This window comes from Myotis lucifugus, unplaced genomic scaffold (assembly GCF_000147115.1).
Source record: "Myotis lucifugus unplaced genomic scaffold, Myoluc2.0 scaffold_387, whole genome shotgun sequence".
Lineage (NCBI taxonomy): Eukaryota > Metazoa > Chordata > Mammalia > Chiroptera > Vespertilionidae > Myotis > Myotis lucifugus.
Window position 1 is genome coordinate 422381 of NW_005871435.1, and position 14705 is coordinate 437085.

The 14705-nt window shown below is 45.4% G+C and overlaps 1 protein-coding gene across 4 annotated transcripts in view; it reads right to left on the reverse strand.

Moving 5' to 3' along the window:
* Positions 1-5803: 5803 nt before the first annotated feature.
* The window catches only part of AP2B1 (adaptor related protein complex 2 beta 1 subunit), a 96870-nt gene continuing 87968 nt past the window's right edge, over positions 5804-14705 (reverse strand). For 2 of the 4 annotated variants that reach the window (XM_006101918.3, XM_023743402.1), the window contains exons 21-22: positions 11437-11591; positions 6477-6930 (exon numbers count right to left, since the gene is read on the reverse strand). In XM_006101918.3, the coding sequence (XP_006101980.1) occupies positions 6856-6930; positions 11437-11591 (230 nt within the window). In that variant the 3' untranslated portion in view covers positions 6477-6855. Of the gene's footprint in view, positions 6931-11436; positions 11592-14705 lie in introns of all 4 variants that reach the window. The other 2 variants (XM_006101919.3, XM_023743403.1) reach the window with 2 other exon arrangements.

Below are 14705 nucleotides of genomic sequence, written 5' to 3' on the forward strand. Positions count from 1 at the left end.
CCCCAAGGGCTACGCCCCCTCCAACCCCTGCTCCCCTCCGGAGCGACCCGGCCGCCCCCTAGCGCTGGGAGGAGGGAGGAGGCCCCGGGGCGGGGCGGGGAGGGGGGGGGACGGTGAGTGGCTGGCATTCCGCTGGGTCCCTGAGCCTGACACATTCATTGGGACGACCCTGGACGAATTTTTTCATCCTCAGACCCGACCTTCACCCACTCCGCCTCTGCTTGCGTGACTGAGACCTAAGACCCTGAAGATAGGGAGGACAGGGGGCAGCCAGGCCTCATGCGATGTACTTCACTCCAGCTCAGAGCACAGAGCTCAGATCTCAGAGCACAGTGGCTCTGCTGCGCAGTGAATGACCTCTGCAAGACTAAGAACAGCTGCTCCCTCTCCTCTCCGGACTCAGGGACATCAGGCCTTGAGGGCAGAACCACCCACGTATTTATTCTAAAACAGTCGTTGTCAGCGTCATTATCAGTAGCTAACATTTATGAGCACCTACTACGTGCCAGACAACGTGCTCCGAGCCTTGGCTGTATTCCCAATGTCAACCTCGCAATTCTGTGGAGTGTTTATCCTGTTACAGATGAGCTAGCCGAGGCGGAGAGAGGCTAAGTTGTCTCACCGAAGGGCAAATCGTGGAATATAAAGATTGGGAGTCCCGAGCTGGGCAGCCACTGATGAGCTGGGAATGGCCCAGAAGGATGGTGAGCCGCTTTGGGGGGCTGGGGGTGGGGGGTGGGAAGCAGATTTACTGGGCCCCTGAGATCACAATGGTCACCTAGTGCCTAACTTGATTAAACCTTCCAGGCACTATCTATCCCCCCAGTGTAACTGAAAAGCTTTAATTCTTACTCTCCCGAGGGCCCTAAGCTTTATGCCTACTCCCCGGGGCCATAACCCTCCATTCTGGTTCTATCTCAGACCAAGTGGACTAGAAATAAGAAACCACAATGCTCACAACTCATACCTTGGGGCGTTTTCTCCAAAGCTTCTCGTTAACTGTGGTCAGCAAACTGCAGCTCTCGAGCCACATGCGGCTCTTTGGCCCCTTGAGTGTGGCTCTTCCACAAAATACCACGTGCGGGTGCGCACATACAGTGCGATTGAAACTTCGTGGCCCATGTGCAGAAGTCGGTATATTATGGAGCCTCACACTGGCCTCCAGTGGTAGGTCATTTAAAGCATTTTACACACACACACACACACACACACAGTATTAACATAAAATGCAAAATTTGCCTGAACATAAGATTCAGTTGTCATTTTAGTTTGCTGAGGGTCACTTTGAGCTAAGAATGTATATCCAGGGGCCTGTTCACTATCGGTAGGATTAGCTTGGTGAGAGTTTTTCTTTAAAATGTTTTTTTTTTTAAAAAATTGATTTTAGAGAAAGGAAGGATAGAGAGATAGAAACATTCATTGGCTGCCTCCTGCACACCCCCTACTGGGGATTGAGCCTACAACCCGGGCATGTGCCCTGAGAGGGTATCAGGAATCGATCTAGTGACCTCTTGGTTCAAGGGTTGACACTCAACTACTGAGCACATCTGCCAGGCCTGGTGAGAGCTTGAGAGGCACTGTCCTCGGTTCTGTCTGACCTTAAGCCTCATGTGGCTCTGGTTCAGCTGAGGACACCAGACAGCTGAGGTGCAAGCTCAGGCTCTGAGGGAGCAGGTGTGTGTCCACCTGCAGCGTCTGAGGCCCAGACTCCGAGTGGGACCGAAAAGGCAAAGACCCAAACCTGCCTACTCTGCCTTGTCCATCACAGCCGAGGACCCTACACTAGCTTCCAGAGGCTGTTCAGCCATATATCCTGGAACCTCTGACCGTAAGTGGAGAGTGAATGAAACAAGGGAGGGAAAGCCAGAGGCTAGACTTGAACATCATCCCCCATCACCTGTGTAGTGGGGGTGAGGGTGAGTGGAGTTGTCTCAGTCCTGGGGCGTTGGGACCCACGTCTGTCTGGGTCTCGTGAGCCTCTGAATCAGCTTTGCCCTTGCTGGCAGCATTAAGGATGGTGGAGCAAAAGCTAATTGAAAAGCTGAGATGGCAAGTTTGGAGTGAACTTGGAAACTTCAAGAAACATCCTGGTTACTAACAACATATCTGGGGGCTGGTTGGGTTTCTAGGATTAGTGTTCAGGAGGTAGAAATGGGTAACAACGGGGGAGGTGTGATCTTCCCCAAGTGCCACACCAGGTATTAAAATAAACAGGCTCTTGGTCCTGGAGCTGAGGGTGGCAGAGAATAGAAATCTGGGTCCCAGCACCATCAGAAAAAGCATCAATGCATGAGGTGGGAGTAGGACGACTCAAACCTGGGAGTCCTCAGCTGTTCTCTGGCCTCAGAAACGGCGTCCCTGAGCTCTCAGTATTTTGTAGTTGCCATATCACTATCTTGGGGGCTTAGCAAGGTTGGCCGTTGGCCTGGTGGCTCAGTGCAGAGGGAGGAGGGGGCCTATAAGGGGGACACTGTAGTGCAGTGGTAAGGACACGGAGCTGGAAGACGTGACTCTACTGCATCTCATGAAAAATGAACATAATGCTCAATTCAGGGGATGGTCAGGTATCATGAGCATAAAAGTGCTTTTACCGTTTTCAACTGCCACAAACACTGAGCATCACTGTAGAAGAGGAAGCAGACCAACAGCGTGAGAGTCTCTGGCCCCGAGAGCATGGGGACTTCCGTAAAATGCAGTTTCCCCCGGCCCCCTCCCCAGCCTGGCAGATCTATGAAAGCTCTCAGGTGATGTAGTAATGTGCATCCAAGAGTTTAGAGCAGGGGTCCTCAAACTACGGCCCGCCGAAAACATTTATCCGGCCCGCCGGGTGTTTTTGCCGCCGCTGCCTGTTGCTTAGCAGCCGACTAGTTTTTTTTTTAAACTATAGTCTGGCCCTCCAACGGTCTGAGGGACAGTGAACTGGCCCCCTGTTTAAAAAGTTTGAGGACCCCTGGTTTAGAGCCTCTGCCCTAAGGATTCTCTGGGCCCCCGCTGACATGCACCCCGCTGGTGCACCCAATTAGATCTCAGTAAGGCCCATCCCATTTCATCTTTGACCCTGAACCTCAACAAAGACCACCCTGACCCCACTCCTGCCTTATTACATTTCTGCAATAAGAAATGTTATTCTTATTACCGTCGGGGCTAACTGCCGCCCATCAATACAGAGTCAGCCAAAAAGCTCCCAGCTGCCAAAGGAAGTTCGCTCATGGTGCTTGGATCCAAGTAATAAAAGCAGTTTATTCTGAGCACCTAAGTGCCGAGCATTGACTGTGCTCACCTACAGGAACTGGATTGGTGGGGAGGTTCAGGGACTAGTCCAAGGGCATCTCAGTGTTGGATCCCTCTGCCTCTTTCCTCCACTCCAGACTGTGGGAGATTTCAGAACCTGGGATGGGTCCTCTATCTGGGTACCACCTGGGTCACATGCCCCCCAGTAACACATGCAGGTGACCTGAACTCCTTGGGAAGTTTGCTTTCCAGCAGCATTAATTCTATTCCCTTGGGGACACGCAGTCCGATCCAGGTCTGAAAGCCTTTTATAAATGGAGGGATTAGTGAAATGTCCTGAGTAATAGGAAACTGATGAGCTGTGCTGTGCTCCTTCTGCCCATGGGACCATCTGCCTACAGCCCAGCAAGGAGCTGCCAGGGAAGACAGATTGGCTCCTTCTGATCACTCCCTGCTTGAGGCGAGATGCCCGTGGTAGTGACAGTGGTATGGGCTTGGTTCACAGGAGCCCCTGGATTTCTCCTCAGGCCAATCTTGATTTGTCTAGCTAAATCCCCGGAGGCAGCCAAAGAAAAGTTCTAATAGTGTGGTTATCAGCACCCATCCCTCCCCTGGCCAGCTGTGTTTTGTCCGAGAATATCAGTTCTGAGAACAAAGTACATACACCAAATACTTCATTTTGTGTAAATGAAGAGTTTATTGAGGAAGACACAAGTCAAGCTTCCCCCAACCCCCACCCTCCCCGAGAACAGATCCCAACAACAAGAGAATGATAAGCATTCTTAGGGTGACACCCCTCCCCCCTCCCCATTTCTCTCCAGAGTCCCAAGCTTCACAACACAGACACACTGAACAGGCTCGGGCAGGACAGACACTCAGGGAATCTCTGACCAGCAAAAGAGTTCTGGCTGTGTGTGTGCTTCCCTTGCCCTTTGTATGACACCAGCTGACGTGACAAAGACATACTGAGGCAGAGGAGAGGGAACGCAGGGCAGGGCAATCTCCATTCCATTTCCCTAATTGGGCCGAGCTTGAAAAAGGCCAAAAGGGAAGCTGTGGTGGAGGCAATAGGTTCTGTCTCTTGGGGAGAGAGTCCTTTTCTGTGGAGCAGAACCCTCCCTAGGTGCTGGGGGAGCTCAGGAGGCAGCCTCCCCAAGGAGCTGAGTTCAGATGGGCTCAGTGAGGTCAGCTGAGAAAAGCAGTTGTTCCGGTCACTGCTGGGGAGGCTGAGAGAAGCCTAGTTTCAGGGGCGGAGGAACATAGCCTGATACAAAATTGTTTTGTCTGCTTACCCTGACACACTCCTCCTTTTGGAACTACAATTTGCTTTGAGAAGAGAATACAGTATTTGTAGTGTGAACTTTTACTGCTTGTATCCAACAAACTCTATGAATGATTTCCCAACCAGGGAACTTGATCAACCTGTTTTTCCCACCCACACACCACCAACCCATCCACCTCCCACACACAACCCTGTGTTACTTCTCTGTGCCGAGGGGTGGTAGGCGCAAGAAATAATTCCTTTCCCCACCCCAGCAAGTTTTCTCTTGGAGATTCTCAAGGTTTAAGAAACTGCTTTGGGAGACCTACTCCCCCAAGCTTTGCAAATGGTCTAAATCGGGGTCATTTCAGACATGGCAGGACGGGGGCTGGGGGACAGTTTCTGCTCTTGTTTTTTAAAATATATTTTTATTGATTTCAGAGAGGAAGGGAGTGGGAGAGATAGAAACATCAATGATGATAGAGAATCACTGATTGGCTGCCTCCTGCACACCCCTCTACTGGGGATCCCGCCGCTGCAACCCTGACCGGGAATCGAACCATGACCTCCTGGTTCATATGTCAATGCTCAACCACTGAGCCATGCCAGCTGGGCTTTGCTCTTGTTTTCTCTACGTTTCATCCACTGGGACTCACTCGTAGGTCTGAGTCCAATATCAGGCCTTTGGACCCTGAAATGTCTCTGATTTAAGTAGGGGCAGCTGAGAAACAGTCTTGGTCGTGGACTCTGAATACTGAGTGCCAGGCAACACAAGTGCCCACAGATGAAATGGTGTGAACACTGCTAAACAGGTTGGTGTTTTTGGTTGCCTCTTGCATGCACCCCAACCAGGGTCAGAGAACCTGCAACCAAGGCATTCATTGACAAATCACACCCGGTGTGTTAATAAGCACGGGGATGTCACATCTCCCTATCTTTTGGGAGATGACAAGAACTGCTTAACCCTCTGAGATGATCTCAATTGCCTGGGAGCCTAAAGAACACGAGTCAAGAGCAAATCAGAGAGCTGCAGGGACCAAGGGAATCTGTGACATCTTTAAGCTTACCCCGTCTCTGCACCCACGCTGGGGGCCTCAAGAATTTCGGCTTCAGGAGCCTATGGGAAACATTAGCTACTCCTTCCTTCTGGTATCTGGATTTACCTTCAAGTGACTGAAAAGATACTCTGCTGCCACCTGATGCCAATGAATGAAGTGCCAAACCAGTGTGGAGTATGAGAAAAGCCATAAAGAAGCAGGCACAGAGAAGGCAAGAAAAAGGCATCGAGGAGAAAAAAAACCGAGACACCACTGCAGTGAAAACAACACTGATGGGGATTTAGGGGACCCAGTCCCCCAGCTCTGCTACTGAACAGCTCACAGGCCTCAGGCAATAATACCCCCTTTGCTTTTTACTGTTTCCTTTTTTAGAAAAACAGCATTGGCTAAGTTAATAATTAAAGTCTGTTTCAACTCTAAAACTATGACTTTTGGTTCTGAAATGGACCTGAGAATTAAACCAAATACAGGACAGGGGTGGGGGGAAAGGCATTTTGGTTCCTGTTTCCCATCTCTACTCAAATTCCTTATTAGTGTCATTAATGGGTCAGAGCAGGGGAAAGGAATGTAGTAAGTTCTGATTTCTCTCAGCCTTGGTACCGACAGGCCCTATTCCTGCACCTAAAACAGCACTCCTGGAAGACCACTATTCCCAACTGCAGAGCAATCAAATGAGAGGATAATACAGGGCAGGGGGGATCACAAAGAAAAGGAGCTTGGAAAGGAAAAAAAAGTGAAAATCCAAATGACGAGGGGCAAGGTTGCCATAGATGAGAAAACCCCTCACGGGGTGGGCAAGTAGCTGTGTCTTCCTCCAGGACTGCGGGAATGACGGCCAGCTGTTTTTACACTTTGTAGCAATGATTACACTGCTCCCTCCATTTCTCTTATGTACAAAAATATAAAACAATAAAGTGCAGCTTACGTTTCAGTGACACTTTTCCTTGCTTTAATATTTTTTGTCTTTTTCTGCTTTTGAAATGAACTCTCAATTACAAAATATCAAACTACGCTAAAAAATGCCAGCCATTGGCCCAGTATGGAGAAGCCCACAAGTAAGGACAGACAGCAGCAACAGGAGGCAAAGGTGGGAAGTGATTGAAGCAGTGGTTACAGAGTTCACAGAAAGCTAACACTATCCGACAGGTTGCGGCCTAATTTAGCACAGGTTAGACTAGTCACTACCTTGGTGGGTGGCCTCAGTGTATTTAGGTTCAGCTTCTACACGGCAAAACAATTTCTTCTAGTTAAGAGTTCTTGGCTTGCACCGATCACAGGGTGGCTGGAGGGCACCAGAGCAGTCTATTAGTTTTTCAAAATGCTGTCGTAGACCTGATAGATGTACTGAGAGACTTCAGGAGCTCTACACTTCAGCGACAGCTGTTGGGAGGGAAAGGAGAAAAAAGATTAGCATGGAGATCGGCATTGACTCGAAAGGCAGCCAAGTAGTCAGGTTAAGAAACTCTTTCTGATACAGTGGGAGAGGAGATCTATCACTGAGTAGTCAGAGAGATCCTGTTTGAGGTACTGCCCTATGGGTTTCAGAATTTTAATTTAATCAATGTCAGGTTATGCTGTGTTTCCACCTACATTTTATGTGGGTCTATGAGGTTAGGAAATATTCCATACTAAAAACATCCAAGTCTCTGAATTTAGGGGCACAGCTGCTCGAATGCTTTGCTAAGCATCATCGAGATTATCCCCAACTGAAAAGGGAAGGGCTAAAGCCTTAACTTGCTGGTGGTCATTTCAGCTGTCTGCCTGTTTCTCAGTCCAACAGGGATGCTTATCTCAGTACAGGAGGATGTACAATCAAGTAAAATATAAGCTAGCCAAGTCCAAGGTACTCGTGCTTTCTGTATTATATTGAGGAGAGCACACACTGTCATGAAGGGAAAATTAATTATCACAAAAAAGACATTTACTCAGTAACCAGACAGCAATTCATGCCAACAACTTAATCTTATTTTCTGCCTTTTTTAGAAGGCAAATCAGACACTTCTGATACCATTCTACTTCTCTAGCACCACCTCTTCTAGCCTAACAATTATCAAATAAAAATGAAAATATTAAAAGATTTCAATGTTGAACACTGAAATTTTCGCTTCATTGGTCAGCAAGTCCAAAATTTAAATCCAGACTCAGACTCAATCGTATTAGATGAGGCAAAATATTAGCACTACAACAGTGGAAGCATGCAAATTGCATTTAGAACCAGAAAATTTCATATTTGCTTTTTGAACTGCTAATACCATTGCTCTTATTATGTCTTTAATGATATGTAATTTTGCCTCTTTATTTTTTTGGTTAATCTTCACCCAAGGATATTTTTCTACTGATTTTTAGAGAGTGGAAGAGAGAGGGAAAGACAAAAACATTGATGTGAGAGAAACACATTGATTGGTTGCCTCTTGCATGCACCCCGAACAGGGTCAGAGAACCTGCAACCAAGGTACATGCCCTTGACCAGAATTGAACCTGGGACCCTTTGGTCCGCAGGCCAATGCTCTATCCACTGAGCCAAACTGGCTAGGGCCATTTTGTCTCTTTATTAATAAGACTAGAGGCCTGATGCACAAAATCTGTGCAAGAGTAGGCCTTCGCAGTCCCGGCCCTTGCAACCCCTCGCAGCCCGGAAGGTTGTCTGGAAGGTTGTTGCACTGTTCAGCCCTTCGGTTGATTTGCATAATATGTTTTTATTATTATAGATATTATTGATTTCAGATAGGATGGGGGAGGGGAAGAGAGGCAAGGGGAGAGGGGGAAGGAGAGAGCGAGAGAAACATGAATATGAAATAGAAACATCACGGCCTGGCCGGTTCGGCTCAGTGGATAGAGTGTCGGCCTGTGGACTGAAAGGTCCCAGGTTCGATTCTGGTCAAGGGCATGTACCTTGGTTGCGGGCACATCCTCAGTGGGAGGTGTGTAGGAGGCAGCTGATCGATGTTTCTCTCTCATCGATGTTTCTAACTCTCTATCCCTCTCCCTTCCTCTCTGTAAAAAATCAATAAAATATATTAAAAAAGAAAAGAAAAGAAATAGAAACATCAAAAGGCTGCCTCCCATACATATTCCGACTGGGGATCGAATCTGCAACCTAGGCATGTGTCCTGACCAGGAATTGAACCTGCAAAATTTTGGTTTACGGAATGATGCTCCAACCAACTGAGCCACCTGGCCAGGACATTAAAAAAACAAGAACAAAAAAAACCTTTGTAATGAAATACAGTAAGGATTGGGGTGGGGGAATAATTTATCATTCTCTCAGAAGAGTAAGGGACTATCAGTTCTCATGTACTGGTACTGGGCTCAACCAGACAGATTTGTTTCCTCCTAAATTGGTAGCTGAGATCAGATCAATAGTACAATGGGTGTTTAGGGTGATGAGGGGAAGGAAATGGATCCGAAAGATTTTGAAGTCTGGAACACATTTAGGGGAATGGATTAGGCCGGTGTCAGACTGTAAAGAAAAATTTAGATGGTTTTGTGGGCAGTAGGAACCTAGTCACCAGATGGATAGAAAATAGGAAAGGGGACAAGGAAACATTAACAAACTTATTATATACAAATACAGGGGAGGCAGAGAGGTGGTAGTGGGTATAAACGGGCACACCTTGAGAATAGGGTCTCATGGGACTATTTCTTACAACTGCATGTGAATCTACAATGATCTCAAAATGAAAAATTTAAAAATATATAGGGTAGGAAATGTCCTTCAACAGGTGAACAGATAAACTGTTGTATATCTATATAGTGGATTACGACTTCGTCTAAAAAACAACAACCTATTGATACATGCAACAGTTTAGGTGGATATCATGGGTATTGTAATAAGTGAAAAAAAAAATAGTCTCAAAATGTTACATGTTATATGAATTTAATGGAGGACTACATATCAGTGGTTTCCAGGGGTTAGGGCAGGTGTGAGAGTCTAAATATAACGAGATAGCAAGAGGGAGTTTTTGTTACGATGGAACAGTTCTGGGTTCTGACTGTAGTGGTAGTTATACAAATCTATACATGTGATAAGATTTCATAGTATTGTACACTACACAACAGAGTACTAGAAAGACTCATCTGTGGTCTTGTTAGTATTATTTTATCAATATCATTTCCATTTGAAAATGCACAATGGAAATGTAAGATGTTATCAATGGGGAAGCTGGGTGAAAGACACATGGGAACTCTATGTACCATTTAAAAAACTTTTTTTTTTTTTAAATATATTCCATTGATTTTTTACAGAGAGGAAGGGAGAGAGATAGAGAGTCAGAAACATCGATGAGAGAGAAACATCGACCAGCTGCCTCCTGCACATCCCCCACTGGGGATGTGCCCGCAACCCAGGCACATGCCCTTGACCGGAATCGAACCTGGACCTTTCAGTCCGCAGACCGACGCTCCATCCACTGAGCCAAACCGGCTTCGGCTAAAAAACTTTTTGCAAGTCAAATTATTTCAAATGAAGAAGTTAAACTTAAAAAATTAAAAAAAAATTTTTTTTTATTGATTTCAGAAAGGAAGGGAGGGGGAGAGATAGAAACATCAATGATGAGAGAGAATCATCAATAGGCTGCCTGCTGTATGCCCCCCCACTGGGGATTAAGCCCGAAACCTGGGCATGTGCCCTTGACTGGAATCAAACCCGGGACCCTTCAGTCCGCAGGCCAATGCTCTATCCAATGAGCCAAACCAGCTAGGGCGTTACTAATCATTCTTAACTTTGGTTTCCTGAGATAACCATGCTTCTTTGACCCAACTGAGATGAAAAATAAAAGGATGGACAAAAACACATGGACTGGTGGTGGACAAGGTGGGTGGGAGGAGAGTACACTTTATGAGGGAAGCCCAAAGTTTCCCAGCTCACAAGTGCTTGGGCAATAATATGACTTGATAGGACTCAGCAGCTCACACACATGCTCACCAAGGGAGGGAACTAGTGGGAAAAACACCAAGAATTTTCAGTTCTGGATGGTACTATGACCTTGATGCATACTAGTGAAAACAGACTTGACTATTAAAATTAAGGAATTCGGTCACAGGCTTTTATCAGCTAAATGGCTAAAAGGCTCCCTCAATCTACTAATTAGCTTCTTCAGAGTTATTCAATATTGAATCTTATTCTCTTCTATCGCTTTCCTGTCCCCTCCTTTAAAACAGCCTACAGAAACCTCAAACATAACAAAAGAATAAAATATGTTTCCCACCCCAAGTTGTTTTTACCTTTACTTTGCAAAATGCAGATGACAAACAACATCCTATTGGGAGATCACATTTGAGAATAGCAAACAAATGCCCAGTGTCTAGGGTATAAATCTTGCTTAACAAAGGAATGTGCTCCTGTCCTAAAAGCACTGTCAGCGTTTAAATTCTAATCCATTGTAGCACTGAAGGAAGTTTTCTAAACTAACGTTCCCTTTAGGCTGCCAAAAATGTGTTCCATTTTGCCTTACCTTTCATAAAAGTATTTCAGGATGAATGCTAAAAAACAAAAAGTCTCAGGTGTTCACGACTCCGATACCATTAAGTCGTGAACTTCAAAAGCAGGAAAGAAGGCCTCCTTGAAATGAGCTTGTTATGGGGCCACATGCACAGACAGGCTAGGTATGTATTAATTGAAAAAGTTGCCCTGTTTTGTAAGCAACTCTATATATTTTAGGGAAAGTGAGGCACTCTTGCTGCAGAGGCACCATGCCTGTGCTGATAGGGCAGCCACTGTAAAGAGGTCTTCCAAAGAGGCAACGGAGGACTTCTTTATTGACTACTTGTTCTGACATATGGGGTCTGAAGCACTTCTTCCAGGTCTTTCCAGGGTGCTAAGAAAAAATGAAAGGGCTCTTACCTCCCTCCTTGAACCCATCTCACCCATTCCGAGAAGGGCCTTACCGTATAATTGGGGTTTCCAGGCTGGATACGTAGCTCAGCCAAGATCCAAATGCCATTAGTGAGCTTCAGAGATTGGTACAGCATGTCCTGCCCTTCCACATTCCTCTTGGCAATAGTATAAACATTGTTGTTTTGCAACTTGCTGGAAACAGTGTCTAGAAACACAGATTCAAAATATCAAGCAAATGCTTACTAACTCTCTTCTGACATCCTAATGGCCACATGTGCTGAAATCCCAACAAGTACCATTCTATGTGCACATTTCAGAAAGCCCTTCTCCCATAACAGCAAAGGGTGAGGAAGAGGCTCTTGAAGCGCCTATCACATTCCAGGACAGAAAACAGGACAAGGGGCAGCTAAGTATTCGTATAAGAAATACCTGAGGAGATACAGTAGGTCAAAGAGGTTGGTATTAACTGGTGCTAGATAGGTAAAAATGGTCTGAAGAGGACAAAGACAGAAATGGGTGTGAGTGTGCCAGGGTGACTCCTGTGTTGGTATTCATGTTTGGAACGCTGGTCCCAGAGTCACAGGAGACACAGACTGACGATCAAATCCACAACACTACTTCCTAGTCACTACTACTTCACTGTGAGCCCCTCTGGCCTCAACGGCCAGAATCAGAAAACAGCAGAGTTGCAGAAATCCTGCAAGTCAAATTTGTTAACATGGACGTTTAAGGTTTTTTTTTTTTGTTTTTTTTTTTTTTTAAAGCAGGCAAATGATTCCTAAAGCTTGTAGGGAATACCATGACTTCAAATTAATAATGAAACGAACTATCTCAATAAAAGACTTTGAGAAATACTGAAATTGTACAAAGATGATTATTACAAGGCCCCGTAACCTCAGCTGCTGTTGCTCGTTACAGATTGGAGGCCCTTAGTCACCAATCCAGGTAACAACAGAATGGGGCCTTCCTTGTGACCACAGCATCAAAGAGACATGACATTTTAGAATTAAAGGTCATCTCTCTCTTCTTGTTTTCTTACTGCTAATATGGAAGATGTTGCAGCATCAAAGAGAAACTTTAATAGAGATTATGAACACTGCTTCTTGGTTGACAGTTTATTATGTTCATTTCTGATGAGAATTTAATTTACTCATGCCAACTTCAGGAACTAACTTCTTTCCATATAAAAATCTGTCATATTCTATTGTGCTCTCTAGGAAAAGGTTGCCACGACGGACAGTCTTTATGCTCTCCTAGACAGGAAGCTCTCTGAGCACAGGGATCCTGAAGTTTTTCATCACTGTGCTTCCCACAGTACCTGGGACGCAATGGATACCTGCCATCAATACCTGTGAATAGGCCTCTGACTCAGGTGTTGGTGATGCCGATATGTATATAGCATCATAGTCATTAAAAAACCATCTTGCCCTGACATTTTTCTCCCACGGTCAAACCAGTGAAAGCTCAGGGGAGGAGGCACTAAAGTCCATTCATTAAACATTTTCACTACACCCAGTTATTACTTAACTTTCCCTTTTAATTCCAAAGGTTTTCACTAGCACCAAGCAGAGTAGTTAAGAACTGGCTCTCTTTTGAGGAGCCAGAATGTGTATCTTAGGTTAGTTTATTAGTTATACACAATACTGTTGGAGAAGGAGGCCTCAATATGCTTTTTTACTCACCTCTGAGGGACCAGGCAGTTCTGATTGTCACCTTGGTTCTCACATTGAAGGATTCCTGCAGCCTAGACTGGGTTACTAGGCAATGTTACCAGCTGGAGTGTGGCTAATACCTTTTGACAGGGCTGTCTTTAAAACATGGGGGCTTGCTTTAAGTTGTAAAGCCATTCCTAACTTTCAAGGCTCTTGCCCATTTCCAAGGAAGTGGAAAGCACACTCGGTAGGATCCTTTATTGAAGAGCCACCTTGTTGCATAGGTACAAATATGTTCTAGACAATGTATACAACAAGGCCCAGATTCCTAAAGACATTTCATGATTTACCACCTCTGTAAGAGATGATAGGCTAAGAAGCAGAAGCATACAAATACACATACACACTCACCCCTTCTACAGTTAGAAAACATGGCCATCAGCCAGGCAGAGTAAGCAAGTTGAATGGATGTAACTATAATACGTTTGGAAGCATTCTGGCCAGGAACCTGGCTCTGCTCCTCCTGAATGGCTGTGGCATTATTTCTATTGAAATACTGAATGGAGGGCGTGCTCAATAACTTAAGAATATGTGTGAGTCAATTTTTATGAATCTTAGATACTAGGTTTGAGCTTGAGGATGTCTAGATGGCAGGATAATCAGACTCTACTAAATATACCTATTAAAAATGGCAATGAAAGCCAGGTATGGTAAGGCTTCCCAGCCAGACTGGGACAGACTTCCTGACAAGGTATCAGGTATTTTTCACACACCCGAACTCTTGGGAAACAAGATGGAATCTTATAGTTTTGAAACTTTGAGAATAAGAAGTAATGTTAAGCCACTGAGTTGTGCCCCAAAGAGTAAAAAAAAGATGGTCAAATATAATTATACAGCTGACCCTTGAACAACACAGGCTTGAAATGCCTGGTCCACTTAGAAGTGGGTTTTTCAATTGACCCAAGCAGTTCAAATCCGAGTGTTCACGGGTCAAGTGGTGGTTGGAAATCTGTATGTGGAGGGCTGACTTCAGTTATCTGCAAACTTTTGACTGCATGGTGGTCAGCGTCCCTAACCCTTGCACTGTTCAAGGGTCAACTGTACTTGCTTCAAGATGTGGTTTCTTCTGGTTCATTTGTCTTCCTCAAATTTGGCTCTTTGGGTCTGGGGCCTAAAATCTTAGAAGGAATAGATGTGGTCTCCCTTCCTTCATCTTCCTACTTTAGCTAAGTCGCCTCTTCCAGCAGCAGTAAGAGTAAAAAGACGGTGCTTAGAGAGTGGGAAGAGGGGAATTTGCATTTGGCACCCACCTGTGGTATTCATTAGCAAGTTCAAAACCACTATTACTGCTGAAAATAACATTTTTTACCATTTGAGCAACCAAACTATATTTAAGTACTGGCTGGCAAAACATTTCCATTTATGAGATGTCACAGAGGATGGGGAGAACCACACCAAAATAAAGAAACAGAGCTCACCCTGGCCTAGCTCTCCTGCCAAAAAAACATATGTCCCTCATGACAGTGCCTAACTAGTGACAAAATGGGTTTACAGTTGTGAGTACATGTAACACAGTTTATTCTTGTATTATTTATTAACTTAATAAAGGCCTGGTGCACAAGTTCGTGCATGGGAGGGGTCCCTCGGCCTGGCCGGCGATCTAAGCT